General features: G+C 46.4%; 1 protein-coding gene across 4 annotated transcripts in view; it reads left to right on the top strand.

Moving 5' to 3' along the window:
- Positions 1-16,148, top strand: part of PAG1 (phosphoprotein membrane anchor with glycosphingolipid microdomains 1) — a 139,488-nt gene extending 123,340 nt beyond the window's left edge. For all 4 annotated transcript variants that reach the window (XM_053660911.1, XM_053660914.1, XM_053660912.1 and 1 more), the window contains 5 exons: positions 476-527; positions 2,868-2,964; positions 5,392-5,987; positions 7,877-7,936; positions 13,293-16,148. In XM_053660911.1, coding sequence (XP_053516886.1) covers positions 476-527; positions 2,868-2,964; positions 5,392-5,987; positions 7,877-7,936; positions 13,293-13,649 — 1,162 coding nt within the window. In that variant the 3' untranslated portion in view covers positions 13,650-16,148. The remainder of the gene's footprint in view (positions 1-475; positions 528-2,867; positions 2,965-5,391; positions 5,988-7,876; positions 7,937-13,292) is intronic.
- The last annotated feature ends 1,879 nt before the right edge of the window (positions 16,149-18,027 follow it).

Raw genomic sequence — 18,027 nt, 5'->3', positions numbered from 1 at the left:
TGGAAGTACATATGACTCATGCCGAGACTATGCACCCTTCCCAATGTGCCAAAATGTGTATTTCATTTGATTATTTTCTGAGTCCTACTGCCGTGTGTCACTTTGAAAAGACTACAAGTTGAGAAAAGTGAAGAGACGTCTGGAATTTTTTTTTAAAGCATCACTCTCCCAGTATTGTAGATATGCTCAGTTCTTACTCAGGACTTTGCCTCTGTCCCTCATTGAGAACCTGTCGTTTCTACCCCTGGAGGAAGGGGACAGCAGGGAGTGACAGGTCCCAGCCCTGACTCGACCCTCCAGACCCCCCGCAGCCAGGGAGTGAGGAGCACCTGAGCGCCCTTGGCTTCCTGGGCAGCTAAACTGGGTTCTTAGGACAGATGTCAACGTTGATAAACATTAGGATAGGAAAAGGCATGTGTGTTTGATTTTAGATGGCGTGTCTGACATCACAGTGATGTCTTACTTTCCATTTCAGAGAAAAGAAGCCGAGACAGTACAGCGGAGACCACGAGAACCTGATGAATGTGGTGAGCCGGTGTGCTGTGTGTGCGCCTGAGTTCGCAGGCTGCCGGGCTGGGTCCTCCCTGCAGGTGCAGACTCACAGCGGCTGGAGGCTGGTGCAGGCAGCCAGGTTGCCGGGAGGGTGCCAGACACAGGTGCAGTTGCGCTCCTCCAGGAGGATTCTGCTAGAGCTCCATCCTACAGCAGAGATGTCCCTTTTTGGCATCCTCCCAGCTCCAGCTCATGTGTTCATTCACTAGGGCTGTTGTAACAAGGGACCTCAAACTAAGTGGCTTAAATATCAAATTTATTGTCTCACAGGTCTGGAGGCTGGAAATCTGAGATCAAGGTGTCAGCAGGGTTGGTTTCGAGGGCAGATCTTTTCCAGCCTCTCTCCCAGCTCCTGGTGGCTTGTTGGCCGTCTTTGGTGTCCTTGGTACCTCCATGGTTGCCCAGTGTCCTGCCCTGTGTGCTGTCCCTGTCCAAGTTTCCCCTTTTTATGAGGATTACAGGATGACCTCATCTTAACAAGTTTCATCGACAGTGATCCTGTTTCCAAATAAGGTCACATCCTAAGGTATCAGGGCTTAAGACTTCACCGTAGGAATTTGGGAAGCGTAAAATTCACCCTGTAACAGCTGGCCATCAAGCTAACCGGGCCTGAGGGCCTCCACGCTCTAGACGTGGCCTGGCCTTGCTGGGTTTCCCCAGCCCTCAGTCTTAGGGGCCCCGACCAGCCCTGAGGGTGTCAGGGCCACCGGGTGAGAAGCAGCCTGAGTGGCCGGGTCCCTTGTGGACTGGTTCTGCCTTGCGCTCTTCACTCAGGTGCATGCTCTTGACCTGATGAATCATTCCAGCAGCTGGGGATGGGCCCACCGTCACGTTTGCAGGGTGGTCGGCTTCATCAGGGTCCCCCCTAAACCCCACACGGTGCTGAAGCGGAGGCCGTGCTTCCTGTCCCTAACGCGACCTTCCGTGATCAGGCAGTACGGCAGCGTCAGCCTGTTTGGGGAGAGGGAGTGAAGCGTGCAGCAGCAGACAGGCTCAGAGCTCACCTGGGAGGCGTCTCCAGGCTCATTTGCATGCCTGGCGTATGTGCCCAAGCAGACAGGAGGCTGCCGGGACCCTCTCTCTCCTCCTGGGAGCACCTGGGTCCCCGCCCCCTTCTGCTCTGGTGCCCCTGCCGCTGTCCTGGGCTCTCAGCACCGCCCCTGACCCCTGTCACAGTCCCTGGTTGTCTGGTTCCCATATGGGTATTTTCTTCTAGAATCTAGAGTAGAGACGGTGGATAGAGCCCAGCTTATGATAATTCAGCTGAGATAGGTTGTTAGGCTCTTAGAGGCCTACCTGGGAGGCTTCCTCCCCACACCTGACGCCTGCTCAGATATAACCTCCCTTCTATGATATTAGCATCCGCTCCTCAATTCCTGGCCACCTAACACAGTGACCCTTCACTGAATGGAACAGCGGACTCCCACGAGCTTTTGGAGCAGGACAGCACGAGCCATGTGCTCTCTGCCGTCATGTTGCTCCCAATCCAGAGTCAGGATGTACGACACCGACAGGCCAAGCTTCTGATGTGCTTTCCGTCAGCAGTGTCCAGGCAGGATCCAGGAACCCACAGCCATAGCTTGGCCTGGCATATTAGTCCATGTAGTCCCCACACTTTCAACCCCAGCAGAAAACCTTCAATCTCCAAGGCTGTCCTCTCCTCCAAGTGCTCTGAATTTGTGCTCTGAAAATAAGAAAGGTTTGCAGGCCTGTTTTTTTTGCCTCTGCTTGCTTTGTGAACTTTGAAGTAGAGACTTGGCTGATTGTGAAGTAGCCCCAGCAGTTAATGATAGTGTCTGCATTTAACAGGTAGATTCTCTTCCCATCAGGTAACAACAGGGGATGCTTTTCCTCATTTTGCATGGTGCGGCTCACCTTTTAGACGTAGTATTTCACGGCACCTGGGACACAAGGATGAGGCTGTGCTGGTGTTGATTGTGATGAGCAGCACAGGGTTCCTGGTCCCCTCCTCGCCTGGAGCGAGGGGGCGGATCCCCTGACCACTCAGGTGGGAGGACCCACCTGAGAATTCCAGGTGCCCTGACAGTTCCAGGACAGCCCCATCCAGCAGGACTTCCCACCAGGACGAAACGTGTCCTGTGTCTGATTTGTGTGACATGGGAGCCACCACCTACATGTGGCCACAGAGCACTTGGCATGTGCCAAGCACAACGGAGCAACTGAAGTTGATTTGATTTCATTAAAACCAATGCAGTGGATGTACAGTTTTGTTGTTGCATTTTGATTTTTAGAAGAAGGTGCAGGTGCTCCCTTCTCCCGAGCAGTCTGACCCATGCAGTGTGTCTGTCTTGCAGCCTTCAGACAAGGAGGTGACCAGCCATTCAGTGACCAGCCTGGCCACAGATGTTCCTGCCAGCAGTGAGCAGAACGGGGCTCTCACCAATGGGGACAGTAAGTCTTGCAAAAACGGGCTTTCCACACAGAACTCATCACCTAAGAAGTGTAGCTCAGTACCCCACGGCATGGCTCAGTTGGTTGAAGCATTGTCCCATAACCGAAGAGTTGTTTGTGGGTTCAATTCCTAGTCGGGGCACACAGCTAGCCTGTGGGTCCGATCCCCGGTCTGCACAGTCCAGGTGCACGTGATCCCCGGTCGGGGCGCATAAGGGAGGCGGCCAGTCAATATTTCTGTCTCCCTCCTTTCCTCTCTCCCTTCCTTTCTCTCTAAAGCAGTGAAAAAGTGTCCTTGGGAAAGAATTTAAAAGGAGGAAGAAGAAAGTGTAGTTCAAAGACCGAGAAGTGTTTTTAAATTCAATCTTTGTGCTACTCCTAGCAAAAGTCATTTCATTTGGTCAAAAAGCTACAGTGTATTGATTGGCTTCTGTGCAGCACTGCTCCGAGACGTGTGCTCCCTCACGTATCCTCACAACCACATTGTCAGGTTGCTGTTACCACTCCCTGTAAGATGAGTATGAAGCATGAATAGCATCACTGTCCACAGTTTGCAGTGAATGGCTCGTGGCTACAGCAGCAGATGACCACAAACGTAGCCCCTTCGAATGATATAAATGAAGGAACTTACTATTAATCAGTGTCGGCAGGGCTGGTTCCTCCCGGAGGCTCTGGGGAGGTCCGTCTCCTTGCCTGATCCAGTTGCCGCGGCCCCGGCATTCCTCGTCCCTGCCTTTGCCTGTGCTCCACATCCTGTCCCACTGTCCTGCCTCCCAGTCTCACTTAGGGACCCTCATAATGACACCAGCCCTGGAAATGACACCGGCCCACCTGGGTACCAGGCTGCTCTGGCTGTCTCAGCTCAGCTGAGAGTTCTGTGTCCTTAGTTCCTCCCATGTCCCCTAATGTCACCTACAGACTCCAGAAATTGGGACGTGGACCCTTTGGGGGCCGTTATGTTGCCTACAACACAGGCTAGCCATCTGCCCGAGGTCACAGTCAGCGCACTGAGGGTCTGTGTTTGAACCCAACAGTCTGCATCGTGGGCACGCCACGAGGGCCGCCCTACCGACTGGCTGCCCTCCCCTCAGGCTGCTCCCCAGACAGAAGGAGCTCCTGCATTTGTACGTACATTCTGGGTGACAGAGGCACTGACCCGAGCTGGGAGGCTGTCAGCACACTAGGATGCTGGACACCCAGTGTTGACCTGAGTCTTCGCTCTGGTGCCCACGTCCATCCACCAGGACACAGGCGTCTGGGCCCAGAAGGCCAACGTGCCCCTCCCACCGTGCAGACTTAGTATCCAGAGCAGTGCAGGGGAGAACGAACATTCTGACGGTTGGGGCCCATCATCATTTTTTCCCACATATTCCTGTGAGATGCTGTCTCTAATCCCCGCAAAGACAGACGCAGTTTTGTTGTTGTTTTGTTTTCAAAACGAGGTGAGCACTGTATTCATTCATTCTCTCATTTTTCAAGCAGAAACGTCACTGTGCCTGCCATGTGTTAAACACTCCCTGGGCCCCAGTGGTCTTAGAGAGTCCCAGTCTAGCCAGTAAAAAACAATGGGCTAAAAACTTTATGTTATAAACGCACACACACATAAGGAGTATATATCACATGCAAGGAATACACTAGATCAAGTGAACACATGTGTGGGTATAGAGGCATAAGCACATATTAAAACATGCATCTGTACCTACATACCCTCACACACTTCATACCTATGTGTCAACACTGTGCACTGGAGACATGGCGCTGGGTGATGTCGCCTGCCGGGTCAGTGCCAGGAGGGCCAGCCCCTGCTGACTGGCAGGCCTCCGGACGTCCAGGCCGCAGTGAGCGCTGAGCACCTCTGTAAAGGGGTGACGGTGCCTCCACACGCAGCATCCCGTGGCCAGCCCAGGGTTTCACACTGGGGTTTTCTGATCTGAGTGGAAGTGGGAAGTGGGGAGACCTTTAAAGGTCCCTTTGTGACACTGGTTGAGAGCACATTTTTGCCCCATCATTCACTGCCAAACACAGTGACCTTTGAAAGGGGATGGCCAGTGATGATCCCATCTGAACAGGGAGGCCAGCAGGGCCGGGGAGAGTCGCCAACAGACACTTTCACCTTCGGGCTGCCGGGGTGTTCCTCTCAAGCTATATGGCCCCATGAATGTCCCCCTGGAGTCATTCCTACAAGGGTCCCATCTGGAGTAGCAAGAGACAGTGGAAGTAACTGGGAACCAAATGTGTAGCCAACACAACTTATGAAATACTGTGTTGGAAAGATGTGATTGAAATAAGAATGTCAGCTAACAATCAGAACATCTGTAACTTGCAGCCAAGAATCAAACACACATAAGCCCATTGACATTATACATGATCTGAGTCCCTGAAACAATTATTCCAGGAGTTGTCCTTCTCGCCCTAATTCTGCTCTAGTTGTCTCAGAAGACAGCACCGTGACCTGCATGCAACATTACGAGGAGGTCCAGACCTCAGCTTCCGACCTGCTGGATTCTCAGGACAGCACAGGGAAACCCAAGTGTCACCAGAGCCGGGAACTGCCCAGAATTCCTCCAGACAGTGCAGTGGGCACAATGGTCAGTGCGGGGAGCATGGATGGAGACCCAGGGGCGGGGACGGAAGGGCCGTACGAAGTGCTCAAGGACAGCTCGTCCCAGGAGAACATGGTCGAGGACTGCCTGTACGAAACTGTCAAGGAGATCAAGGAGGTGGCTGCAGCTGCGCCTCCGGGCAGAGGCCCCAGCGGCCAGTTCAAAGTGACCTGCGCTTTGAAGGAGCTCCCAGCCAAGGGCAGAGCCGACTTCGCTGAATATGCCTCTGTGGACAGGAACAAAAAGTGCCGGCAGAGTGTGAACGCAGACAGTGTTCTGGAGGCTTCCCAGGATCCAGAGGAGGAGGCCCCACCACCAGTCCCCGTTAAACTTCTGGATGAGAATGAGAACCTTCGAGAGAAAGACGACAGGAAGGCAGGAGAGGAAGGTGCCCCGGAAGGGACGAGTGACAGCAACAAGGTGAGTTGTGACGTTGTTTCATGTGCTTTTATCATGGTAGGAATCTAGCGAAACTAGGGTTTTTTCAGGTGCATATTTTGGAGAAATACATACAGACAGGTTCAGATTTGGTGAATGATGAAAGCTATTTTGGCATAAGCTGTGTTTGACTTTTTCCCCTTCAGGTAGTAGAAGACCAAATACTTGTATTTATAAAATATTTCTCCCTGGGCAGCTTGCCTCAATATTTTCCAGTTTTTACATCATGTTGAATTGGAGCCACATGTTGTTTTCTTTCTTTTGAAGACCTGTAGTTAAGGAGACTAGACTCAGCCACTCGTTTAGTCTCTTCAGTTTGCTGTCACCTCCAGTGGTGAGGTAACTCCTATCCGCTCCAGATCCCAGACATCAAAGCAAGGAAAGCAACTCATAGGTGCTACTGGTTGTGTCTGATTAAGCATAATATTTCATATAAATCAAGTAAGAGATTTTATTTTGCAATGATTTCTAAACAATAACCTGTACCTCAAGTTTAGATAGTCAACAAAGCTCTAAAATGCATCAGTGATCCGCAAGCCGTCTCTCTGTGTCCGGTGATGCAATGTGTGAGCTCCAATAGTTTGAAATTCTTGTCTCCAGCCGCCCTCTTTCCTTGGGATTCAACTAGGCTCAGTCTTCTCCAGGCAACTAATATCTAATTTCCATTTTCTACAAAGGAAAAAGCAAGGCTGCTTCTCAGGTTTTGGTAGGAAGGCCAAGGAAGGGTTAGTCCATCAATAGTAGCCTTTAGAACTGTCTGGAGTTCATGGTCAAAAGGTGGGCCCTGGCTAAGATTATATGGGTTACAGCAAGGAGGTCATTGTAGTGTTTTCTCTTTTCATCTTATCAATGAAACCATTTGTTGAGAGCACCAACGAAAGTGAACGTAACAGTAAAATATAAAAACAGTTTAATTTTTTGCCCTTCATATTATCAAAGATAGTAAAGCAAATGGGAAGTTTATACTGCCTAAAGCCATTAAAACTTTTTTCCACAAGGGTCGAGTTCTCCAGTGACCAGGAAGGGAGGTGGGTGTTTACAGTAGGGTTGTGATGCTGGCTGTGGGCTCTGTACTCCACAGAGCAGAAAGGGAAGACACGAGAAGAAGCAGACATCAAAAAAGGGGGTCGGAGCCAACAGCAGGGAAGGATGGTTGGAACTGGGCTCTGAGAGGGGTGCACCTGAAGGCTGAGAGCCGGTCTGGGAGGGCTGCGAGGAGCTGAGGTGGTGCAGCGGCTACGGGCTGTGGCCCAGATGAGCAGTGAGGACAGGTGGAGGAGGGCAGTGTGGGGAGGTCAGTGAACTAAAGATCAAGGTTCAGAAGGATTCGCATCTGTTGAAATCAGGAAGACCTTAATTTGGACAGGAGGTGTATTCGAGAATCAGTGAACCAGGAGCCAGACTCACTGGGCACTGGGGCCAGGAGCAGACCACAAGACGTGAGTGGACTTCTCCATTAGCCGTGAGAAGTCTCTGCATGACTAAAGAACCTTCCTGGTGACTCATGCAAACTGTAGAAATACAAAAGTCAGGCACTCCATAAAAAACACAATTATTTTATTATCAGTTGTTCATTGATGATCAATCAGTGACAGTTAGAATTGAAACGGTAGTCTGTTTGACTTATTTGAACCTGTGGATTCAAATACAAAGTTAGAAGATACTTCTCTACGACTACAGGGTACTCCAAAACAATACACAATACATTTTTATGTGTTTATTCCTCTGGTGCTTTACATAATGTTATTGTAGAAAATAATTTATTCCCTAAGTCATTTCAAAACATTTTAACAGACGCATCAAAAGTTACATGAAAGAAAATTTGGATATTGATCATACCGCAGCTTCCCTTGGTTTCTGTTTTCTAACAGAGATTTAGTTCCCTGTCATACAAGTCCCGCGAAGAAGACCCAACTCTTACAGAAGAAGAGGTAAGTCTTGAAGCTTCTTTAATCACAGGAAAACTTCTATACTAAAGAACAGAGCATCCTCCTTGAATAAACACACTGTCACATGACCCTTTGTCTGAAAAATCGAAAATGCTCTCTGCAGCGTATGTCTGTCACTCAGGGTTAAGACACCGGCTCTCTAACGGCTCAGATGGAGTGACTGGCAGGTGGGCTAGACAGGCCGGCTATGTAAAGGACACTGAGTGGGGAAAAGAAGCAGGAAAATCAAGAGGGGAGGGGAGGAAGGAGGAACGAGGAGAGAGCGATTTAGGTTTGGGAGTTTAGTCAGCAGTCTGGAAGTCCATGTGAGAAGGAAGTTCATCATGGGTTGGAAGTGACGGGAAAGTGGTGTAAGGAAGGGGAGGTGCTGATGCAGGCCGGGAGACTGAGGCAGCCCTTCTCCTTGGGGGATGTTGGACGCAGAGAGCTGGGGACTTCAGCACATGCAGTTCCAGGATGGGCCAGGCCAGACACACAGCCGACGAGAAAGGATTGCAGGTTCTCCCAGCCACCAGGGCTGAAAAATCACTCGGCAAACTTCAGTGGAGCATAAACATTGTTAAAGCCATTGCGTATGTTACTGTGTTGAGCCTGACTCAGACATAGAGCTGGGTGCCTTCACTGATCTGGTGGCAAGTGGCTTCTACATGGAATCCTTTGCACAGTAAATCTTGTCCACGTACAAGAGCGATGTACATATGCAGGCGCATCGCCTCCTGTGTTGGACACTGAGTGGAGGCCTGGAATATGCAGACACTGCATTTCCACATGGAAAGTTCGAGGAGCAGAAGCATTTGTCATGGGTGGTGCTGCCCACCCTTCCAGGGCAAGGACCTGCCATCTAGCCTCCTGGTTGCACAAGCCACATCCACAGGGGTCCTCCTATGGAGGGACACCCCACTTTCCTCACCACCCTCAGATGCAGCCAGCAGCCACATCCCTTGCGTTCCACCTCCAAACAGTGGCTTTCATGTGGGCCCCGTCCCACGGCGCACTCCCGCCGGGGCCCGGGGCCACCCCCTGGCCCTCCTCCCGCGTTTTCCTACTGTGCCAGAGCCACTCCTTTGGGGAAAAGCAAGTAGAATATGTAAGAGATCGGGAAACAAATCCTATGTAAAATAAACCAAGACCGTGTAAAATTTTAAATTACTTTTCTCCTTATCTTACATTTGTTCGTGGCTTTTGAAAATAGGACTTAGTTATACTGTTGAATTTTTATCATGAAATAAAGAACTATGATTCATGTGTATTCATTTGAGGAAGAAGATTTAAGAAAAATAAATGCGAAAGTCATTTATCTGTTTTTTGTGTGATGTCAGACAGGTCAGACCGAAACTGAGACCTGAGTGAGAAGTCATTCACTGTACGGGAATGACGGGAAAGGGGTGGTTGTCGAAAGCAGAGAAGTGGGAACTAGGAAGAGAGTGACTTCTGAGAACATAACAATTTACAGACTGAGAAATAAAAATTAAAGATTTTGAAGAGAAAAATTGCAAAGCTAAATAAATTTTAAAGAAAAAAATTCAAAGCTAAGGGCTTGAAGAGAAACCTGTATACAAAATAGAAGCAGCAGTCATAGAAGACAGATATTCAAAATGGATATTAGGAGACTTGAGGAATTTTTATGAGAATTTACAGTGACACCCTCTGCACATTAGGTTCATGCCTAGAGGTAATATTAAGTTGCCAGTTAATGGGAGAGCCTGTCATTTTTTTAGGAAGAGTATTTCTTCCTTGGGGAAGGAACTTGAGAAAAACAGAACCAGTGGTGAGCGGCCAGTCCAGGGGAAGGTGGGCCGTCCTTCTCCTTGCCCCGAGGATGACAGTGGACATCTGCTGTGCCGGCCCCTCACCACTGCCACCCACGGTTCACCCCCTTGTGATCTGTCCACATTTTGGCTTGGACTACTTTTTGGATGAAAAAGTTCCATGTGTTTGCACTTCATTATGAAAAGCAGACAATTTGTTTGATCCTCTGAAACTCAAAGCAATCATGGCTTCATTCTGAGAGTCATTTTCCCCTTAAAACCTCCAAGGGGAAAATGTCCATTGAGTAGTCATCAGAATGCTCAGATCACCATGGCCAGAGTTGCCCGAAGATTGTTTCTGTCACTAAATCTTCGGGTCCTCGTGGCCTGGCAACAGTGAGCCACCAGCCTGTGGCAAGCCCTCGTCATGCAAATGACCAGCTCTGCTGCCTCAGGCAGGCCTTAAGAAGCTGGAACTGGTGAGGCCAGCTGGAGCTCCGCCCACAGCATGTGGCAGGGTGGAAAAAGGAAAGGCTTGCTCCACAGTCACAAAACCCAGCGTCTGTCAGGAAGCATGTTCATTTATTTCCCTGCTGTTTGGATAAATCAGCCACTGTGGCCAAGATAAGTACAGGTAATGAAGGCTGTGTTTACTTACTCACAAGCAGGACTTTTCACAATAAAGTAATTCCCCAGATAATCTCTTAATCAGTATATCTACTCTAGCATTACCAATGAAAATGAAGTCACTCTAATTTTAGAGAGTATATGGGACGTATTAGTGACACCAAGTAGTAGTGCTTGGGAAACAGCCTGCTCCTCACATAGGAAAGAGTGTTACCATAATTGTTTCCAATTTCATTTCTGAGTTGGCTAGTTGCAAATAAGAATGAATTTGCCCACTAAAGAAACTTCACCTTGTTGTAAATATTTACCTAGCCAACGGTATGCCACGAAATCAAGAATAATAGACCACACTCTTACGAAAATATGTGTACTGCCAAGCAGAATCCAGGACTCTGCTTCTGACTACTTTAATGCAGGAAAGTGGGTCAAAGTCCAGTTCAGTGGTTGTCACGTGAGCAACAGAATCTGGCCCTACCTGGCCCCTGAGTTTCTGACTCAGAGGTTCTGGCATCAGCATTTGCCTTTCTCTTAAATTTCTACGTCTCAGTTCAAAGTGCACAGTTTGAAGACCACTGATCTAGTACCTGTTTTCTGCCTTTTCTTATAAAGCAGTAGGGCCCCTTTTTAGGTGAAATATCCTTCTGCTATAGAAATAAAATGAAACACAATGCTGTGGTCAGGTCCTGGGGGCCTTGAGCTGCCCACCTGCCCTCTCTCATACCCTCAGCAGCCCAGAAAGAACCAGGTTTTCATGGAACTGTGCTAACAGGACTGGTCTACTTGCAAAATTGAAGGTAATCTACATAATTGCTCTCTAGTAATGAACTCCAGGATTAGTGTGAACAATAAAGAACCCAATTCTGGGGATTCATCTGAGGGGAATGAAATCACTATCTCAAAGAGATACCTGCGCCCCTGTGTGCATTGCAGCATTATTCACAACAGCCCAGATTAGGAAGCAGCCTTGGTGTCTGCCAACAGATGAGTGGATAAAGAAAATTTTATTTTATTTATGTGTAACAGATATATACAATGAAAATAGAGATATTTATTAAAGAAGATACAAGAAACATTGTACCTAAGACAATGATGCCTCAGTCCCCTTCAAAGTAGACATCTTGGGACCTCATGCAGTTCTCCCAGCATCTCTTCCACTGTTCAGAACACTGCCAAATCCGTTGTTGGAATCACCATCAGCTGCCCCATCATATGTGCTGAAATCTCTTCCCTTTCAAAGGTGATTTTAGTTTTTGGAAAAGCCAGATATCACAGGGCACCAAATCTGGACTGTAAAGGAGCTGAGTCACCTGGGTGATCTGATGTTTCACAAAAAAAACCTGCATGAGACATGATGCATGAGCGGGAGTGTTGTGATGAAGCTGCCAATCACCAGTTGCCCATCGCTGCAGTCGTTTTTGTAATATTGTATCTCATAGCCAACAAAGAACATTAAGGTGCTATTCCTTATTAATTGTTTGGCCTGGAGGGGTGTAGTGTACTTGTGATAGATGACACCTTCCCAATCAGAGAACACAGTTATCATGGTCTTGATCTTGCTGCCACTTTGCTGCGCCTTCTTCGGGTGTGGAGAACCAGGCAACATCCATTGGGACAACTGGGCCTTCATTTCTGGATCATACGCAGAGCCAAAGACCCCTGATTCATCTCCAGCTATGACCTTGAGGAAATCTGGTTCACTGGTGGTGATGTGAATCAAGTCATTAGCAACTGCAGCATGATGTTCCATCTGCTCTGGTAGCAGAAGCCAGAAAACAAATTTTGCCACAACACGTTTCAGACCAAGATCCTGCATCAAAATCTTGGACACAGGATTTGTAGTGTTTGGAATCCCCAGATCAGCTTCTAGTTCTCACACTGTCAGTCGCCGATCTTTGTCAACTGCAGCCCATACACATTCAACAGTCTCAGGTGTCCTGCTTTTTCCAGACCTTCCAGATGTGGATCACTTTCAACAGAGATCATCTCTGAAGCATTTTTGCTACACTTTTATTTGCACTGCCCTCATTGCCTTGTCCCTGAAAGCCTTCTGAATCATCTGAATAGTTCCTGCGGAGGAATGTTCAAGCTCATCACAAAATTTGATGCAGATTCATTGCACTGCTTACTCAGTCATTTCAGATGTGACAGCCACACAGTACACATGCTCACTCAGTGGCATCTACCTCTCCCACTGACTAGTACAGTGAAGTCGTCACTGTTCATGCATGTGCACTCCAGTCCACTCTCTTTGGCAGTCAGGTTACATTGATGTCGTGCAAACCACTCTTGTTATATTAGCAATGGCTGGGCCTTTTTCAAACAGACCTCATACATACACAATGGAATATTATTTAACCATTAAAAGAAGGAATTCCAACCAGTTGTGCCCTTGAGGTCACTATGCCAAATGAAATTAGTCAGACAGGGAAAGATGGATACTTATGTACTCAAATATATGTGGAATCTAATAAAAGGCTGATGTCATAGAAATAGAGGGTAGGCTGGTGGTGGCCAAGGGGCTAGGGGTGGGGGAGAGGTGGGGAGACATTGGTCAAAGGGTATAAACTTCCTACTATAAAATGAACAAGTTCTTGTATCTAATGTCTAGCATGGGATTAGAGTTAATGATACTATAGTATATTATATACTCAAAATTATTGACACTGCAGCTTAAATGTATCACCACGCGCTCAAAATGATAACATGGTAATAGAGTCATTAACTGACCTTATCATGGTAATTATTTGACAGTATGGATGCATATCAAATCATGTTGTACACCTTAAATTTACCTATGTTGTATGTCAATTACATCTCAATAAAGCTGAGAAGGGAGGGCAATCAGGACAAAATTCTTAAAGGGACACAGACTCTGGAGTGCTAGGTATCTAGCTTGTCACTGAAAGGTGAGACAGGAGATCAAGCTTGAAGCTTTTTTATTTGATTCGGCCTTTGTTTTCTAGATCTCGGCTATGTATTCATCTGTACACAAACCTGGGCAACATGGGAATAAGTCAGGACAATCACTTAACGCACCAGAGTCCAGCTCAGGAGCTGTTCAGAGGCCCCTGTCTTCCTGTAATGACCTCTACGCGACCGTTAAAGACCTTGAGAACGCTCCCAACAGCGTCGGCACCATTCCACAGGCAGGGAGACCCGGGGAGGAGCCTGAGCCCGACTACGAGGCAATCCAGACTCTGAGCAGAGAGGATGAAAAGGCCGTCCTGGAGACAAGTGGCCACCGCGGCCCCTGTCCAAAGGAGAATGACTATGAGAGCATTGGGGACTTGCAGCAATGCAGAGATGTCACCAGGCTCTAGAAACTCAGAAGACAGCCCCTGATAGCCTAGGACCATCTGGTAGGGGACAGGAAGTAGACACGGAGCAGTGTGCCTCCCACTTCAGATGCTGCTTTGGTGACTGAGGACAGTGAAGCTGCCCAGACAGTTTGGGAACAGAAGGGTGCACACCTGGCTGCCAGGCACTGCCACACCCAAGCACAGTCCTCGTGTCCCCACATCCTCAGGACAGGTCCCGGCTGTCAGCGGAGGAACCACCACTCCACCTGCCTAAATACTGCCGTTCAGAAGAGCCAGGTTTCCTTCCTCCCTTCTTTGGTTGCTGTCTGCTATTTCCCCCCTTGAAATCTCCCCATTTCTACTGGTTCGTTCCGAGGAAATTCACCCACAGGGCTTGGCCTTGGCCTTTGCCTTCAGCACAGGTGTTTTCAGATGGTAAGAAACCATGGTTGGTTGCTGGTCCTGTCAGATCCCCTTAGGGATCTTGAGTCTTCATGCCTTCTGATACAGACACTCCACATCAGCAGCTTCTCCCAAAGGATTTGAAGTCATTTTTAGATGCTTTATTTTATTTTTCTAGTTGAAACAATTTTCCTCCCAGTATTTGAAACTTCAGAACCTTTGAAGTATTTGTGGTGACCGCTGTGGTACTACTGTACTTGTTTTAGCCCTGGGCCCATTCCTCCAAAACAGAGAGCCTTAATGTCTATGTTGGGACGCAGACCTCACTCCTGGACAGCCCATGACGGCCGCCTCTGACTGGCTGTGGACTTGAACGTGTGTTTCCGATGATCTGTGAGGCCACACCAGCAGCATGAGTTCCATAAGCGAACTGCTACCCTAAGGTAATCTAGCTGAGATTAAAATGTAAACATTTATTTTTGTTATATAAATTTATATGGTGTTTTATGTTTAATGCCTAATTTCTAGGAAGTGCCAGAAAGATGTATATTAACTATCTTGATTTTATGTACATTGATTTACACTTTCATTTTGAAAAGATACCTTAAAGCACATAAGCTAGGAAGTTACAAGGCATTATTATCGTTTTTCTAACCAAGTGTTTAAAACGAGGAAGGTTTTTAAAGACTCAAACTTGTCAAATGGTACTTAGAGCTCTTGATCAAAATCATCTAGCTCTCAGAGAAATCAGTGGAATAATCATAAATGATCATTTTCAGTGGTTTGTGATGGGAAATATTGAAAAATTTGAACTGGTAAATGGAAAGAACAAAATCTGACTAAGGATGACTGTTTATACCTTACTCAGAAAGGTATAAATAACTCAAGGTTTGGTTACATTTTGAAGAAAATGATGAATTCTGTAGTCCAGTACTGGCAAATACTGGGTAATTTTTTCCCTTCATTTTACAAAAATCAGTGTTTGTAATAACTCAGATTGAAGATAAGCCTGGTTTGAATTTAATCGTTTCTTTAGATTTTATAAGGCCAACTTTGGGAAAGTTACTCACTTTTCACTTTAAAAGGAACCTGGTCATTATGGGCTACAGAGAGGGAGCTGTCTACACTGTTAAAGGGAAATCAGAGAGACAAGCAATCCTTCCACAGTGCTGGGGTATCTGTGACTTTTCATATTGTACCACCTTGCTGTCGTCACTCGTCATGACAAAGAATGTGATTGGGAGGGGGAAGCATTTGAAAACTCCAGGGACCCTGCTCACTGACACTCAGTGAGGTGTTTTCCATCCCTCACACTCACGGCTTGGTTTGCGACTGCTCTGCCATATGTTTCTGAAATTGTGAAGTGAGCTCTGTTCGGGCGCACTGGTTGTGAATTTTCACTCAGCCTGGCCACTTGCTTCAAGACCCCGTGTGCATGAGCACTGCCGTCCTGATGAGAAGATAATGGCAGAATTCCCTCAGATTAGGGAGTTGCCAGGATGGTACAAGACTGTTTGTGCCTGGTACTTTTCACTGCTTAATATTAATGAGTTTGACCCAGCCGTCCCTGTGTCATGGGGTCCTGCAGTGTGTGATGACAACCACGGCGCCCTAGCACTGTGCCTGCGGCATCGTGTCCTTCGGGAGAGCCTGACCGTTCGAAAGTTTACTGTATTCTATGATGTTGTATTTATTGCCAGGGAAGTGAGTATCATCTCTAAAGTATAAAAACCATCTAAAGAGAGAGAGAGCCTTTTTATAAATAATCACATCCTCTTGAAATTCCATTATCATCAGAGTTTCCCCCAGAAGCGTTGAAATGCAGGCTGTGCAGTACAGCCAGAAAATGTGCACTGAAGTATCTCTCTTGATTCGAGAGCTGGTGCTAAGAATAAGTTGGAATACAAAGTGTTGTAAGTTTACTCTAAGGGGAGCTATTAGGTCCTCCAGCACAGATCCTGAAAACGAGTGACAGCAGAGCCTTGGAGAGGTGGAAACTCGGCTTCCAGATGCGGCTTCCAGACATGGCTCTGTTCTGCAGACCACTGGCACCTGAGTGAGGGGTGTTTATTTATGGATCATCGCCGTTTTGACCTTATACTCAGTGTTTCATAAATGCTATCATACTGTATAATGCTATTATACTGTATTTGTCAAAAATCTGTGCTACATTGTTTGAATTGGACAAAAGCCTTCAGCTTCTTTCAAAAGGGGTTTCATTTTGAGTTAAATGGTATAGTTTAAATGTATGAAAGGTAATTACCCCCCAAAAAGAACTTTCTGTATCTTTAAAAGTCCATTTTGACATCTGACATCCATATTACACATTCCATTATAATAATCTAAGTTAGTGAAATCATACAAAAAGATAAAAATAAGTTTTAGGCAAGTTATTTTTAATCATATAAATCAGATTTATAAACTTCTTTTGCCTAAAAGTAGGATCTTTGTCTTTGTTCAAATATTTTTAAAGTTTAGTAGAGTTTTTTCTGCTGCTTTTACTATTTCCCAAATCTAGTCAGCAGGGAAGTGTGACCTGTTCTTTGTGAAACGTTTGAGAAAATTTTAAATTTGAAAAAAAGTAATTTTTGTAGAGTAATTTTTGTTCCTGCCCTGCACTCAATTACATCATTAGTTTGAGGAAAGCTTTTGAAGCTCTCCTTTTTGGGAACAAGGCAATTACTGATTTATTTGTCCTCAAAATCTGAGAGTTAACTCAAATTCAGAGCTAACTAACAGTAGGAAGGCAACATCAAGAGGTAAAACTTAACCTCAGCGTGTCACTGTCTTGGTTTCTCATGTTGTATTTTCATTTTTCTAGTTTGAGCATTTATTCACTTTAACCAGTAACAAACTGTATACACACACACAGGTATACATATACACACATATATCTTCTGGTGCTTAATTAATCAGGACATGTCCTATTATTCTATTAAGTATTTTGAGTGGTTATTTTACTAGTATGAAAACTATTGCAATAAAAGCAGAAGAGAAACAATAATTCTCCAATAATTTTCATTTGGTATTTATAGGAAAACCTTCTTAAGTTGCTCTCATTTAGTTTTTCTAATGAGTAAATTCAGATTTTAAATTGTTTCCATAATTCTTCTAGCTGAAGAGCAATGGTATTTTAAATGTTTTATTATCCATGTGACTCACCATACATTCAGCCTCATACGAGGAGATGTGAACAGGTGTCTCAGGTGTTGGAGAAGCGACCTGGCCAAAAGCTACAAGAGCCACATGAGCCGGGATGGGCCCACAGCAGGATGACCCCACCAGGTCGCAGAAGCAGAGCCTGTCCTCGTGTGGGGCCATTTTCTTTAATCCTCTTCAGAGAATCCATAAGCAGTGCTGGAGTCTGACGTAGAAAGTAACTGCTCTGAGCTGATAACCAAGCTGCAGTCGCAGAGCTTCAGTGTGAGACCATCTGAGGAGTTTTGCGAATGAGTCAATAACAGTTTTCAGTGCTCCTTGTGAATGTGACTCCGTGGGATCTGGTGACGCCATTCCCCTGAAAGTGTTGCTGCCTGGTGCCTGGCCAGCTTCACTTTGGCTGCTGGAAGCCCAGTAGGTACTGATGGATATTTCAAGGAGATCTTGACAGGCTCGTTGTACTGTGTAATTGGGCGAAGTTAAAGTGTAATATTTGCTGTTAATAAGTGACTGAGTAAAAATAGAAGCATGTGTCTGTAATAGCAAATAATGGCTTTATTTGCAATGAAATTGAGATTTCTGACCCTGTGGCAGTACTTTCTTGCTCTGTATTGTACCTTTTCTTTGCTACGTTTTTTCGACAGTGGCATTAGACAGGTTGTATGCACTTAGAAAGTGTTTGACCTAGAGAGATCAGTCCAGAAACCATGATAAATTAGAATCTGCATCTGGAATTACCAAAGTAAATTGAATGAAACCATGGTCCAGAAGAGAACGAACATTCATAAGTGTTTTTTTATACTGTTCATTTTAAGTCCATGTTTACATCCAGTCTCTA

Source organism: Artibeus jamaicensis, unplaced genomic scaffold (genome assembly GCF_021234435.1).
Source record: "Artibeus jamaicensis isolate MK-2021 breed Jamaican fruit bat unplaced genomic scaffold, CSHL_Jam_final scaffold_916, whole genome shotgun sequence".
NCBI classification, from domain to species: Eukaryota; Metazoa; Chordata; class Mammalia; order Chiroptera; family Phyllostomidae; genus Artibeus; species Artibeus jamaicensis.
Note: the sequence above shows the minus strand (reverse complement) of the source record. Positions and strands in the feature narration are given on the sequence as shown.